This window comes from Sinohyriopsis cumingii, chromosome 1, assembly GCF_028554795.1.
Source record: "Sinohyriopsis cumingii isolate HCF-2022 chromosome 1, ASM2855479v2, whole genome shotgun sequence".
NCBI lineage: Eukaryota > Metazoa > Mollusca > Bivalvia > Unionida > Unionidae > Sinohyriopsis > Sinohyriopsis cumingii.
In genome coordinates, this window is record NC_142961.1 from 112196453 (window position 1) to 112212111 (window position 15659).

The 15659-nt window shown below is 36.3% G+C and overlaps 1 protein-coding gene across 1 annotated transcript in view; it reads left to right on the top strand.

The window, feature by feature from the left end:
- The window catches only part of LOC149807626 (uncharacterized), a 247293-nt gene that overhangs the window by 66826 nt on the left and 164808 nt on the right, over positions 1 to 15659 (top strand). The window contains exons 14-18 of the mRNA XM_089968946.1: positions 4379 to 4435; positions 6474 to 6530; positions 12965 to 13030; positions 14054 to 14118; positions 14478 to 14547. Coding sequence (XP_089825072.1) covers positions 4379 to 4435; positions 6474 to 6530; positions 12965 to 13030; positions 14054 to 14118; positions 14478 to 14547 — 315 coding nt within the window. The remainder of the gene's footprint in view (positions 1 to 4378; positions 4436 to 6473; positions 6531 to 12964; positions 13031 to 14053; positions 14119 to 14477; positions 14548 to 15659) is intronic.

Genomic DNA, 15659 nt, shown 5'->3' on the forward strand with positions numbered 1-15659 from the left:
ATGTCGGTCTTGTCCTGCATTTGCTGCTGACTATGGGACAAGAGTGTTAGGTCATCGGCAAAGTCCAGGTCCTCAAGTTGACTCCACAATGTCCACTGGATCCCATTTCTCCGCCAATTGGTGGACGTCTTCATAATCCAGTCGATGGTGAGAAAGAAGAGAAATGTCGACAGCAAGCAGCCTTACCTCACGCCAGTCTGCACTAGGAAGCTGTCTATGTGCTGTCCTGCATGAATGACTGCAGGACATTCCATTGTAAGTGTTCTTGATCAGGTTCACCAGCTTGGTTGGGATGCCATAGTGGTAAAGAAGTTTCCAGAGTGTCTCTCGGTCCACGCTGTCGAATGCCTTCTCATAATCGACAAAGTTGATGTAGAGTGAAGAATTCCATTCCAACGATTGCTCAACTGTGAGTACATTAACATTATTGATTAGTTTCTTAGTTTCATTGGTGATGCTGAGATGCCCTCTCTACCTTTGGGACTGGTCCAGTGGCCTAAGTGGTTAGAGCATCCACCTCGGATGCAGCAGGTTGTGGGTTAGAATCCTGGCTGAATCATACCAAAGACTTATAAAAATGTTGCTAAGAGCTGCCTCGCTTTGCACTCAGCATTAAGAGTTAGTGTTAGGACTGGTTGGCCTGGTGTCAGTATAATGTGATAGGGTGGGACATCATGCTACATGTTTCTGACTTGATGCCCCAGTGCTGGACATCACTATAAACAAGGCACACTGCAGATATCTTAGCGATATGACTGAAAAATTGTTAAAGTTACATTAAAAATCTGAATCACACAAATCACTCACATGCCTTCCATGAAGACGCAGAACAGTGCCAGAATAAACTGTTTCTGTAAATATGGTTGATTTTTTTATTAGTCTCAATGGTAATGTCATGATGCCTTCTGTAGCCCCCATGTTGATGCAGAACAATACCAGAGCATACTGTAGCCATGAATGTAGTAGAAAGCATTGGAATCTCGTATGATAATGTTACTCAGAAGGTTTTGTTGTAATTTCGATGAACAGAAATTGTGTTTATATATTGTAATCCCATTGGGATGAAGCCTAGGACCCCGACAATGAGGCATGAGGACTCACCAGCAAATAGGACCATGTCCTTGAGGTTGTGAGGGCTTTCAATCAATATCATCCTGTCTTCTGCCTTAAAGGCTTTGGTATGTACAAGTATCATTTACTAAATGTAAATCATGTGAGGTTCAATATGGCTGCCACAACAAATGTCTCAAAAATCTTATTGTCACTACTCACCATGAATGGCTGATCATCATGATGCGGGGGTTTCACCAAAACACTTCTAATGATGTCTGATTTGTCAGAAGTGAAAATGGTGCAGAGCAGACATTAGTATGTGCACTACAACAGCTAATTTGAAATTTTTTTATAACTGAAGATCATGAGAGATGGTCTCAGCTCTCCACAATTAAAGGGAAGAAATGATCATATCTGGAATTTCTGGAAATTCTTTTCACACATTAGAGCATCAGTCACTTCAAATGACTCCTGTTTCTATCTTTCTCCTGGCTGAGTAAATTATAGGTGGTCATGTGTTCCTATTTTCACAGGCAGGCATGGAGAGGAGAGAGAAAGAGAGAGGTACACAGTTTTTCTTTCCCCCACCCTTCTGTCAATTGTCAGTGATACACCATTACCCATGTACTCTGGCAACTCGCCTGAGGCAACAGATAACCCACTTTTTGTCAGATTTGGACCAACCATTGTCAGAAAATAATGTGTGATTCAAATTGTATTAGTGGGTCACCGGATTTCATTATCTGAAACCCTCCACTTTCATCATCCAATTTTCATGAACGAACTCCCAAGCGCTCCCATACAGGGTAATGTTTTTACACAAGAAAATCTGGATTTCTGCTTGTAAAGGGTGGTGTAGATAAGTACAAAAACTGCACACAGAGGTTTACATGCAGGGTTTCTTCCACTCAGAGCATTTCTGGATGCAAAGACCAATGTTAGTTGAAAATTGAGATAGGGATGTGATTGGTTTGCAATCATTCTTGACATGTCCAAAGTGTACTTCCATATACCAATTCATATGGTGCAAATCTAATCCCACTGGTCTTCACTAAGAGCTGTGGACATCTGTCACAGAGATGGTGATGCTCCTGCATGACACAGCACAGAAACAATCGGCAACTTGGTTTTTGGTTCTCTACAATGAACAACTTTAAAAGTTGGACCTTATCCCTTTTCAAAATTTTGTTCATCTGGTTATGGAGCCCTTATCACATCTCACCCTGACATCTTTCTCCAAAACACATTGACAGATTCATTCAGTTTTTGGAGAAGATATCAACCAAGATATTGAAGTTACACCTTCAGTAATATGTTATAGACCACATTGTATCCCAGTTCAGCATGTACCACACGAAGAAGGCAGTGGAAAACATACTTCAAAAATATTTCATGAGTACAGTTTTTGGTTCATGACATGGACAACTTTACTTTATCATTCACAGTTCAGGTTGGATAATCAGTGTCGAGAAATTGGACCTTATCCCGTTTCAATATTGTGTCCATCTAGATGTGGATCTCTTGATGCATATTAACTTGGTGTCTTTACTCCAAATGTATCAGAAGTATGCATAAGAGAAAGCATCAAACAAGACATTGTTTCATTATTTTGGCATGGAAGTTGTAATTTCTATAAAATATTTTGATGTTCAGTGATTATTGGAATGACTGCAAACTTTGACCCATACTTGGGATTTCTGTAAAGTTTGATGATGTTTGTGGAAGGAAACAAATTTCTTATTAAAAACAAGTTGTTCTACATAGTCTGAGTTACATGTTCTCCAGGCACACATTTTTACTGTTGTAACAAGTTAAATGTAGTTTATTTTGTGAATCAGGTTGATAAATCCACCATTGTAAGCATATTGTTTGTAAGCAATTGTCAGAGGGAAATGGCCAAAGGGCCAGTTGCTGGAGGTGTGCCACGTAAAAGTACATTGATTGGTCAAGTACACTAGCATGACTGACAGTCTGTATCTGGTTAACACATTAACCCCTGCCGACAAGTTTACTTGGTTCTAGTACAAAATACAGAGGGAAAAACCTAAATTTTTCGACCTGATTTTTTTCCACCCAAAATTCGGCTGTGGTCGGAATCAGATTTTGTGTCTGGATTTTAGACTTTTTGGTCTCAGATCTAAGGCAGACCAGTATGAACTGCAAACAGACGGATGAACCTTTGCAAAAATTAGGATAAGATGGGCATTTTAAGTAAAGATTGAACTTAATATGAAAATAATGGGTCTGTTAAGCAAAAGAAAAAGAAAAAAAAGAACTCCAACTTCTACCCTTCTGCTCATGCGCGAGCCAGATAGCCAATGAAAAACAATGTTTCTAACACAACTAGGCATTATTTTATCTGAAAATCACCTGGAAGTTGATGTATTAGGATGTATTCAGATATAGCTTTCAAAATGTGTTTTCTCTCGAATTTCAGGCAAAAACGACAAAAACCTCTAGGGGATAATGTGTTAGTTGTTTAGCAAAGTCATAATCCCACAGTCACTGACCAACCCAATTTCTCCCCAGCAGAATAAATCCTGTGTTATTTGATTTGGTCAAATTTAGTAAATCCCGTATTATTTGATTCGGTCAAATTTAGTATATAGCTTGATATTGATGAGACTTTGGCTCAGTTTGATTGTCAGTGTTCTTTGTCATAATTTAGGGAGTTGTTGCCCCTGATTGTGAGACCTACACATTTTTATTTTTGTTTGTTATTTATGGATTTCAACAAATTTTGGTATATAGTGTTATCTCCCTGACTGGATTTGTCAGCATTCTGCCTGATTTGTGGAGTTATATCTCCTGATTTTCAGACCCACTCATTTTCATTTCTGCACAGTAACTACCCTAGTTATTATTAGCTTTCAACCAAACTTTATAGGCAGCTTTATTTTGATGAGAGGACCAGCATGTGGTTTGCATAGATCATTTTAAGCAGGATGAATCATTTTGGATAGATAAGGTTCCGACACATGAGCATTTAATAACTTGCATGGTAATTTGCAGTTGAAACTGATTGGAAATAGGGTAACATATTGGTGTTATTTCATTAAACAGGAAAGAAATATACCCTTGACACTTTTTCCAGAGCTATGACATTTTAGGCTCTAAAATCCATATCACCTTTTAACAGCTTTATCAAAACATATCCCGTGGTATGGTACTGTTATATGCTTTAATTAGAAACATTGGAAATTCCTTCAAGATAAAAGTTTTGTATATTAAAATATCACTTTCAGTTCATTGGTTACTGAATATGTACTGGTTTGCATGAATTTTTCATATTTGAATATTTTTAAAGTCTTCTATTATATTTTAGCGTCATGGAAATCCCACTGAGAGAGCTCCTTTGCTACAAGCGGAAGAGCAGTTCATCGTGAGTAACTAGTTATATGGACATGAGTAACTATTTATATAGACATACATAATTAGTTGTATTGACATAAGTAACTGGTTATATAGATATGATAAACTAGTTATATAAACATGAGTGACTAGTTATATAGATATGAGAAACTAGTTACACCTCTCCTTCAATAACTCACACACAGGTCCAGAAACATTGACCGTACTATAGGTGAGGGTGCAAGTTAACAAGGGGCCTTCATAACTTCATGAAATGATGCCATTCTCACTGGACATTGAGAAAATCACAAGTTGGGGTAGTGAACCGATTTGTTTAATGGCTGAATACTCATTATAAAATTGCATTGGGAATAATTGTCAATTAAGCACTTTTTCTAACATAGTCATTTGTTTTTATGTAAAAATGACCTTTATTTTCGAGATGCCCAACTGCTGAGAGATTGTTAACATTACTCCAGCTGGTTTCAACAGCTGTCATGTGTACGTGAAAACACAGTGTATTACATCATTGATTTATGTTGATGTTCGAGTGGTCTGGTCCTCCAACCTGTATGCTTAATACTTTGCACTCTGCTGTAGTGGAATGCAACACAAAAGCATACTCACCAGGGAACCAGAATACAAACTCTGAAACTAGCTTCTCATTAATAAAATGTATCTGTGAAATATAATTTTATGTCATTAAATATTCATTACACTAGGTTGTCTTTCTATCTTTTGATCACATTTGTGAATGAGTATGCTAATTTAAGGTTGTTTAAATATATTATGTTCCTCCCCCCCAAAAAATAAATTGTAACAGTGTTCAATTAACAACTTGAAATGAGTTGACCTGACACTTTTCCAGGGCTGCTAACTCTTATGCAGGTTGGATTTCCATGCCTTTTAAGTTTTCATTTAATCCACTCCATTTATTTGATACAAAAGACTAATTTATGTGGTAATACAAGGAGGTCAGCTTTTAATTTAGTGCAGCAATGCAATAAATACTTAGGCAAATTAGGTATCAAAACATCATCGGCACCTAATTAATTTTGACACAGAAATGCTCGTGGACATAGCTGTCATGTTAGATTGACATATTTCCTGATTGAATACAACAGGGCACATTGTATTTATGATCATTATACTTAAACTGACCTTAAAGATATAACTAAACTATGCATTACACTTGATAAAAAACTTATTTTATTGGTATTTATATATTATAGTGCTGCCTCAACTAGGTGATGGTGACATTTTCATTGATTGAAATTTTGTTGCATACTGTTATTTATGGTGTACCATAAATGTTGTTTGAAAAGAAATTTAACAAAATTTGTGACTTATTAAAAGTTGATAATTTTATTATGTTGATTTAAATTTCCATTTTTGATTACTAACTTCGATTGCAATTTTCTTCATGTTCAACAAATAAGGGTACAATTTTTGGTACTTTCTAGTATTAAAAAGAATGGGATCCACGACTGACCCCATGTTATAAGCAGGTTCACAAGTTATCGAGGGAGTGATGTACATAGATATGAGTAACTAGTTAAATAGGTATGATTAACTAGTTATATAGAATTGTGTAGCTAGTTATATAGATATGAGTAACTTGGATCATGATTCTAAAAATATGTTTTTTCCTGTTTAAGTGAAAAATTACATTTTTCTAGAAAGTTATGTTAATTGCAGCAGATGCATTAAATTCTTAGATAGTGATACCCTGTTTTGATGCCACTTTGGCAGCCTTGAGAAGATGGCCTTTTAAGAGGCGGTGGGGTATTGGGGATGAGATGATAATAATGAACCATGTTGGTGCAAGATCCTTTAGTCAGGGGTTGTATGTTATATGTTGGGAGAGACGTTATGAAAAGTGATTTTTGTCTTATGATTGAGTTCTAATTTACATCATATTTAATGGGTGCAAATCCATTGAATATATTACACATTGATGTTCTTTATTGTATAGATAGAATGAACATTCATAGAACCAGAAATAAATGCCTTGGAAGATGTGGTAGTTGTAGCAAATGTTTGAATGACCAAGACTTTTTATTCTTCAGCAAAGGGAGGGAACCTATGCAACCCTGCCAGGACTGTCAAAACATGATTCAGCAGCGGTAAGCACTGACATTGTATTTTAAATTGATGTTTTTCTTTTGTTATTATTAGTGTATATGTTTGTGTTTGTGTGTATGCATGTGAGAGTGAGAGAGAGATATAAAACATTAATTACTGTTGTGTCATGTGTGTAATGTTGTGTCAGTATCTAAGATTATATGTATTTAGTGCTTTTTTTGTATAGCTGTTATGTTGGCAAAGTTATTAAGATGGTCAATGTCACATGGGCTTGTAACTTACAATTAAGGTACCTGCAAGTAACCTTTGTACTATATATTGTACATGCATATTTATACTTAAGTTGTAAGCAATGATACAGGCACCTTTTGGCAACAGTGCCATTATGAAACTTGAAGCTGTTTCTGCCTGTGTGTCTGTCTAACATCTCATTAGATAGTAGCCTTCAGGTTTGTAAATTCAGGAGCATGAGCTTTTTACCAAATCATTGTGATCCATTCCATCCAATGTTAATAACATGCAATGCTGTCCTGGCTGCCAGCCAGTCTCTCCAAACTACACAGTGCCCACTGACTGGAGATCTGTTACTTCAGCAATCTGTGCCACATACAGGTCTGTGGCACCATGGAATGTGGACACATGGGATCTTTACTGATAGATCTATCCATTTGACCATGCCTTTGGCATGGCCAGCACTACCACTGACCACAGAGTTGACGCCCATACCAGTTGTTCATTTGGCAAGCCAGCCATCTGTACTGGTACAGATCCATTTCACACATTTGGCAAGCCATATAATCACAACATACGAATTGCAGTGGTACAGTCATTTCACATGAGCATTGAAATAGAACCCAGTGAGGATAACAAACAGAGCAGGTGTGAGGATAACCTCACAGATTTAATGTACTCATATCCAACAATAGAGAGAACTGAGTAGAAATTTATTGGGTGTTGCTCTTTTCTAAATGCCTTCCTTCAATACAGCTATTTTGTCATTTAATGGCAAGGCATCACTTGACTTGGACAAAGATGGGACATATAATGGCAAGGCATCAGTAGACTTGGACAACAACAGGACATTTAATATCAAGTCATCAGTTGACTTGGACAAAGATGGGACATCTAATGGCAAGTCATCAGTAGACTTGGACAATGACGGGACATTTAATGGCAAGGCATCAGTTGACTTGGACAAAGATGGGACATCTAATGGCAAGGCATCAGTAGACTTGGTTAAAGACAGGACAAATCCATTAGCACATCTTTTCTAGTCCACTCAGATGGTCAGGATTGTGAATGAGATTGTATGATTCCTGCATCAGTGATACAGTCATGACTGGCTTACAACTTGCTTTACTATGGAAAAACCCAATGTAAAGTTTCAGTATGTATGGATGCCAGAATGTATGGTAGTGGAGTCGGCCTGTTGCAGGGCTTTGAATTGGTCAGCAGCAAGTGGGAGATACCTCTTTACATAAACCCTCTGGAAATTAAAGCTATAATCAGTGCCTTTCATTTCTAGAAGTCCCACCTCTGTGGGTACGCAGTCTTAATCATGTCAGACAACTCGGTGGTGTTGACTTACCTATTCAAAAAGGGGGTGCCAGATCTCTCAACATATGTGTTCTGGTTTAACAGTTTCTTTGTTGGTGTTTCCAACTCAATATAAACCTACCAGTCAGACACAGTTCTAACAGACTCACTGTCCTGGCTGCCAGATCATCCATACCAAATAATCCATCCTTACTTGATCTTTCATTGGATTTGTGTGTTTTGGGGGTAAATGAAGACTGATCTTTTGCAACAAGGTGGACTTGCAAACTGACCACCTTTATCTGTCCAGTTCAGACCCACAAGCCTGGGCCATCTCAATCACTATGGAGGGGCTGTTGGCTTATGCATATCCATCCATAGTCTAGTACTAAAGATAATACAGATGCTATGGTGTTGGAACTGTAAACTGATTCTGATAAGTTGCTATCAGATGAGACAAATCCTGGGTCATAGATCTACTCTGTTTGGCAATAGATCTGCCAAGGAAAATTCCAAGCAAGCCTAATCTTCAATAACAGCCATTGTCCCAGGTATTGCATACCAATCTGATGCAACTCCTCCTTCATAACTGGCTCTTGTCAGGGGATTCTTGCGATGGAAAGAAAAATCTTCAGTGATGGAGAGAATTTAAAGATGGCACTCGACTTAGAAGTTTATGAGGAAAAGTGGTGTGAAAAATCAGAGACTGGTGCAGAGTCAACAACATTGTCACCTTGCCTGAATCCCACAACTAGCTGACTTTTCCTCGAACTATTCAAGGAGAAAAAAATTGACCCTGATTACCATCAAAGGCTACCACTCCATGATATCTGACACTTTCAGACATCATGGCAGCGGAGATATTGGTCATGATAAAAAATCTGTCAAATTTACCAGACAATTTGGACCTGGATAGATCAACAGCTCTCACCCTGTTTACAAAGTTAAATCCTCATTGTTTTCTGACATAGATCAATGCAGATAAATTTTAGCTTTTAGCCAGAACCTCATTGAAGCTACTATCATATAAAATGTGTTTCTTGATAGCTTTAGCTTTGACATGCAGGGTGATCAAATTAATTACCCTCTCAGTTGATCCTAACTACCTACAGCTCAAATCAGATGGGTTCTTTATTTCTAATCACACTGGCAGGTAATGTAGCCATGAATGGGTTGCTGTTGTTGTTGTTGTTGTTGTTGTGGGGTTTAACGCCATTTTTCAGCACGATAGGCTGTACATGGCGGCCAGTATTAATGGTGGAGGAAGAACCCGGAAAACCCCGGAAAGAACCACCGACCCACGAGAAGCTACTGGCAAGCTTTCTCACATGCCCACATTGGCTGAATCTTAGACTCGAACCGCCGCAGACAGAGGTGAGATGGCAGTGATCCGTAACGAAGAGCGCTTTAGACCACTCGGCCACTCGGGGCCCCTGAATGGGTTGCCATTAGTGGGCAATCATAAGGTTGTTATGTACCCTGTCTCCTGCATAGATACGGCAAGAGAGGCATTTCATCAACACTACCCAATCTCTTAAGCATTACTTGAAATACAGAGAGAAAATTTATGGAACAAGAAAATATCTCTTCCATTTAAAATCAGGAAGGAGGGTATAACCCTTTAAACCCTTTCACCGTGACTGAAGTGGATAATACATTGGTTTTACAAGAATAGTCATCTCATGAAGATCAGCTCATGGGATTGGAGTAGTCTCAGTGAGCATTCTTTCCAACATGTTTAGATTTATGACGTAATAGAATCTGTTGGCTGTCATGCATAGTCGACCGTCTCGAGTTTTATCTTGGGGATTTAGCTTCTCATAGACAGAATCTGAATCTGGTAGGTCCAGTGGCTGTCACACAGATGACCTCCAGACTCAGTTGAAGTCATCTTACCCTATTTACTGGTGCTTTCACCACTTTTGTGTAATTCACTCATTCAGATTTTAATCAGTAAGAAGATTATTCTGCTGTTCATCACTCCAGAATAAAGTCAACAGGAATGTTTAATGAAAGTGTCACAAGATATTTTATATATATATATATATATATATATATATATATATATATATATATATATATATATATATATATATATATATATATATATATAAAGATGGAAAGATGTCATCAGTACAAAGTTTTTGTTCATTTAAACATTCTTATTTGACTTCAGTAAGGAAACACTCTTTGCTTGCACTATTGTATTGTAAGAATTAGAGATTGAAGTTAATTTTCAATGGCTTGTGGTGAAATCATTTCAGTAAAATGTTTTCATTGTTTGAAAAAGTGTAATTATGGTTGAAAAACAGAGAGCAACCCTGATGTATGAAAGTTGAAGATTTGTTTTTTTAAATCTATTTTAACCGAGATTACTATTGTGGAGGGAGATAACTGCAGCAAAATTTTGAAGACATACAGGCATGCGATTTGCACAAGAAATGGTACTGAATATAAAATTTTGAACTTTGCTAAAGCTAAGGCTGATATAGTGAACATGGGATTAATCAACATATAGTTTAGTATAATTTGACTTCATGGACCACAGGATGTTTGAGAATATAGCTTTGAAAGTTCACATGATTGAAAATAGGGAAAAATTATGCAATGGTAAAACTTCTGTAATCAGAGATCAGTTACCTGTCACTACCACATGATCTTCTACTGTCCAAGTCAAAGGAGTTAAACATTAACACTAATATCTTAAAACAAACAAAATCTCTGATCACATATAAATAGAGTCTGTCATGCTGTAGTAAATATCCACCCCTGCCCCATTATGGTGCACTGGTAGTTAACCCTGAGTTTATGACAATATGTATGTTAGCCACAGGTCAAATGGCCATCAGTTGTGTTGCTCTCAAGTTAGGAGAGAGGGTCATGTTTCTTATAGGGAATCCAATCTTCCTTCCCATGAAGGATGCTGAGCATTCCATCCATCAATTTTAGGTTTAAAAATCTTCTCAATCTCCCTGCAAATATGTGTATCCTAGTTGTTATCTTGCTTAGCTTAAAACTACTGACACATGGTTATGGTAAGGGGAGGTAATGGGCAAGATTTATTGCCCTTCAGAGAGAGAGAGAGAGAGGGATGGAGAGGGAAATGAAATAACTGTAAGTCTGTAAGATTGTAGGTGTTGAAATGTGGCAGGTGTGTTTGATAATAAAATTTTTTGTTCATTTAACTGCTGATGTTGATCTTCCTCATTTACATACTCACAGGGGCAAAATATTATTCCATCGTCAATCAACAGCTCAAAAAGATTCGCTCATTCTTGTGATAGCCATTGTCACAAGAACCCCATGGTTATGTAGAGTTATTACATGCTAAACAATTCATTCAGCTCAACATAACAAATAATATCCACATCTATAGCTCAGTGCATTTTCATGTATATAACTTGAAACATTGATAAAATCACAGGCATCATTTCGTGCATGAATGATTTCAACACATTTGTATCAATATACAGGGCAACACCACTCATTTGATACATGCTATAAAAGAGTGGTCTTTGTACGTGTAATCTAACATGTTGGTCTTAGAGTTATGGAAGAGTCCATTTTTTATACAGGACTGAGCAGTTCTGGGAGCCATTGTATGCCACAGATAAACAGACATGGTCTGCATCGTTTAGTTTTTTGTAAATTGTTTTAAATTTCCACTTTAATATCTGTTATAATATGATTTGTCTAATGAGTAATAAATTTATATTTTGTTTTTTAGAAAATGCACTTACTTGTGAAAAGTACATCATCTGACATGATTTAAATACATGTACTCCCAAGAAATCAGAATAAGGCAACTAAATTATTACCAAAATTAAATGTATATGCTAACTGATCACTTCGTAAGAAATAATTGATTCTTCAACTGATCATGGTGGCATTAAAGAATTTACATGTAAACAGATTCCCTGTTTCTAACGAGTATTATTGCATTGTATGTTGGTAGGAATGGTGTTGAAATCATTGATGCGTGAAATGAATTAGATTTTTAAAAAATCAGAATTAAGTTTTAAAAAATTGCATATAGAGATGCTGATGTAAACATTCACTGAACTACAGACAAGGGTATCTTTTGTGATGACAAACTCAAAAAAACTCCCATTAATACTGGCCGCCATGTATAGCCTATCGTGTGCTGAAAAATGGCATTAAACCCTACAACAACAACAAAAAAACTATAATTAAATATGCCTGTAACTTAAGCTTGGTAATTCCCAGGCAATATTTGATCTTTGGATGTATCTTGGTCTGGCTAAGGAATACATGTACTTAATTCATTAACATTCACTAGTGAATAAATAAAAAATGATATTTTAAGTGGGGTAATCAGAAGTTTTTCCAAAAACAGGATTTGGCCTAAATGTTTTTCATTACATACCATTCGGCCCTCACATTGGCATAGCTGACACACATCGGACATTAAAGGATCATAAATACTCTAATATTCAAAATTAACTTGAGACAAATACGGCTGTTTTGTAAAAGAAAGAATATTTGTTTAAAATATTTTATAATGAAAAATGAAACCTGCTGCTAATATCATTAAATCTGTAACAAGATTACTTGGAAATTTCTGTACATTCCTTACTGAGAGTAACTACTGAAGTACTGGTACTTCGAAAAATTACCATATTATATAACACTAGTTTAAAATATCATGGTAGAATCAGTACATTGGTAATACCTGAGGTAGATGAATGAAACTTAATATACATGTTTGTATGTATATGTTGATAATGTGATTTTTTTTAAAATGTTACATATTTAAGATGTTTTTTTATATTATTGTTTGGACATGAACTCTCTTGGTCTGCTGTAGGGCATACATATTTTGCAAACACAAATCTAGTTTCATTATGCTTTTCATTCTTTTTTTTCTTCTTCATTTAAACAAATTGCCGTTTTATTTGTTGATCTATAAATATTTCAGAGAAGGAAAGTCATGGAGAGAAACAGAGAATACAATCAGTTTTTGAAGCAGAAAGAGGTAGCTAGAGTAAGTAAAGGCTTTAATTTGCTGTAATGCAAGATTTCTTGTTGTTACATACCATTTATACGAGTCCAATGCAAACCACATAGATCCAGATCTTCCATCGCATAGTGTGACAGCAGATCTGGTCTGTGCAGTTTGTTAGGAGTAATTAGTAGAACAAACAGTATAGACCCTGATCTGCAGATGCATTATGCTACAGCAGATCAAGATCTTTGTTGTTTGCAGTTTGACTCAACTTATATGCGAGTATATACTGTATGAACTTTTGCAGACTTCTTTAATATCAGAGCTTTGTCATTTCATAAGATATTTAACATGTAATATTACTATATACTTAAGTTGTTAAAACTCTGGTCTTTCATATGTCTTACAGTAGCATAGCATTACATCTTACTTTGGTTATAGTACAGCTAATAATTGTCAGAATTGCAATGATTGTTTATGTAACATGTAGGCTTCCCTATAAGAAAAAGGGGGGTGAGAAAAAAAAACTACTGTAAATACTCATTTGTAAGTCGGTCCTAGAGCAGATAACAGACCCTGATTTGCCGTCATATTATGTGCTCATAGATCAGGGTGTAGGTCATTTGTTCCACTGATTACTCCTAACAATTTGATGGATGCAGATCTACTTCAGGTGTATTATGTGACAGTAGATATAGGTATATGCAGTCTGCATTTGGATCTGACTCAGTAGTATATAGTCATTGTATGACATCTTGCTGATATCACTAAGTTGGATCCAGATTGCCTGTTTTCTTTTTTAAGATAATTACCTTATAAGTTTTGGATAAAATTATTTCATTGCACTCGTATTTCATAACAAGGATCTCATTCATATTTGAATAACACCTTTCTTTTCAAAGGATACTAAATTAAGGTTTATTCTAAGTGCCAATGAATGGGACAGGTAAAGGATTAGATATTTTCAAAAATTGAAATAGTTTTCTATTTTTAATTGTTACTCCATTTTTTGGGGATATAAATTCTACAACATATTTTTTAAGCAATAATATTTTATTTCAGGGGCCTAGAAAAGGCTGGGGTACTCCAACAAATGATGACATGAGAGTTGATGAAGCACAAAGAAGGTGAATCAGTTGGAAATACTTCTTATTTAATAAGTGTGGAAGATAAAAATCACACCCTCATCAAAATTACGGATAATCACAAGAACCTCTTTACAGTAATTCAGTATATTTTGTTGGTGGTGTTTGGAGGATATGAATAAAGAAAAACCCTGACCTTTTGTCATGCAGTTTCATGGAAACAACAACTCAGAGATAGCTTATCTCAAATTGTCCTCTCTACACTATTGACTTTGAATGTATAATCTGATTTGAGAAGTTTTTCAAATGCTGGTACTGAATTAAAATCTGGTGAGAGACTAGTCTATTTCACTCACATTGTAGAGCACAGTAAAGAACCTGATACACTGTATATTTTTCAGACCATATGATGACCCTGAGGTTCAGGGAAGAATGAAGTCCTATGCAAGTGATGGTGCCCTTAACAGACAGGTTTGTATGATTTACCCTCTCATACTGACCAGCATTTTTACAACTTGAACATTATTCAAAATAACATTATGCATAATTGTCTATTTTGTGAAATAAAACTGTCAAAAAATTTGTGTTAATCTGGCTGTAAGGCCAGATGAACTTACTGTATTCATGCATTAGTTAACAATTACTATTTAAAACTTTACAAAAAACAAGAAAAACCACTGGCATAGAGTGCTTTGAGTTTATGCCAAAACTGCTAAATAAAATTTGAGCAAATTGAAGAAAAAGCATACTGGTATGAAGTCATTAAATTTTCTGAAGATGATGGTGACCCATCTTTAATGCTTTATCTTAAGGTGAGGAAGTCAGTGTAAACCTGGTCTTTAATGACCTACCTTTAGGTGAGGAAATCAGTGTAAACCTGGTCTTTGATGCTCCATCTTAAGGTGAGGAAGTCAATGTTAACTTGGTCTTTAATGTCCTACCTTTAGGCGAGGAAATCAGTGTAAACCTGGTCTTAGATGCTCTATCTTAAGGTGAGGAAGTCAATGTTAACTTGGTCTTTAATTTCGTACCTTAAGGCGAGGAAATCAGTGTAAACCTGGTCTTTAATGCTCCATCTTAAGGTGTGGAAATCAGTGTGAACCTGGTATTTAATGCTCCACCTTATGGTGTGGAAATCAGTGTAAACCTGGTCTTTAATGCTCCACCTTATGGTGTGGAAATCAGTGTAAACCTGGTCTTTAATGCTCCATCATAAGGTGTGGAAATCAGTGTAAACCTGGTCTTTAATACTCCATCTTAGGTGAGGAAATTATTGTAAACCTGGTCTTTAGTGCTTTATCTTATGGTGTGGAAATCAGTGTAAACCTGGTCTTTAATGCTCTATCTTAAGGTGAGAAAATTAGTGTAAACCTGGTCTTTAATGCTCCATCTTAAGGTGAGGAACTCCGTGTAAACCTGGTCTTTAATGCTCCATCATAAGGTGTGAAAATCAGTGTAAACCTGGTCTTTAATGCTTTATCTTATGGTGTGGAAATCAGTGTAAACCTGGTCTTTAATGCTCCACCTTATTGTGTGGAAATCAGTGTAAACCTGGTCTTGAATGCTCCATCTTAAGGTGTGGA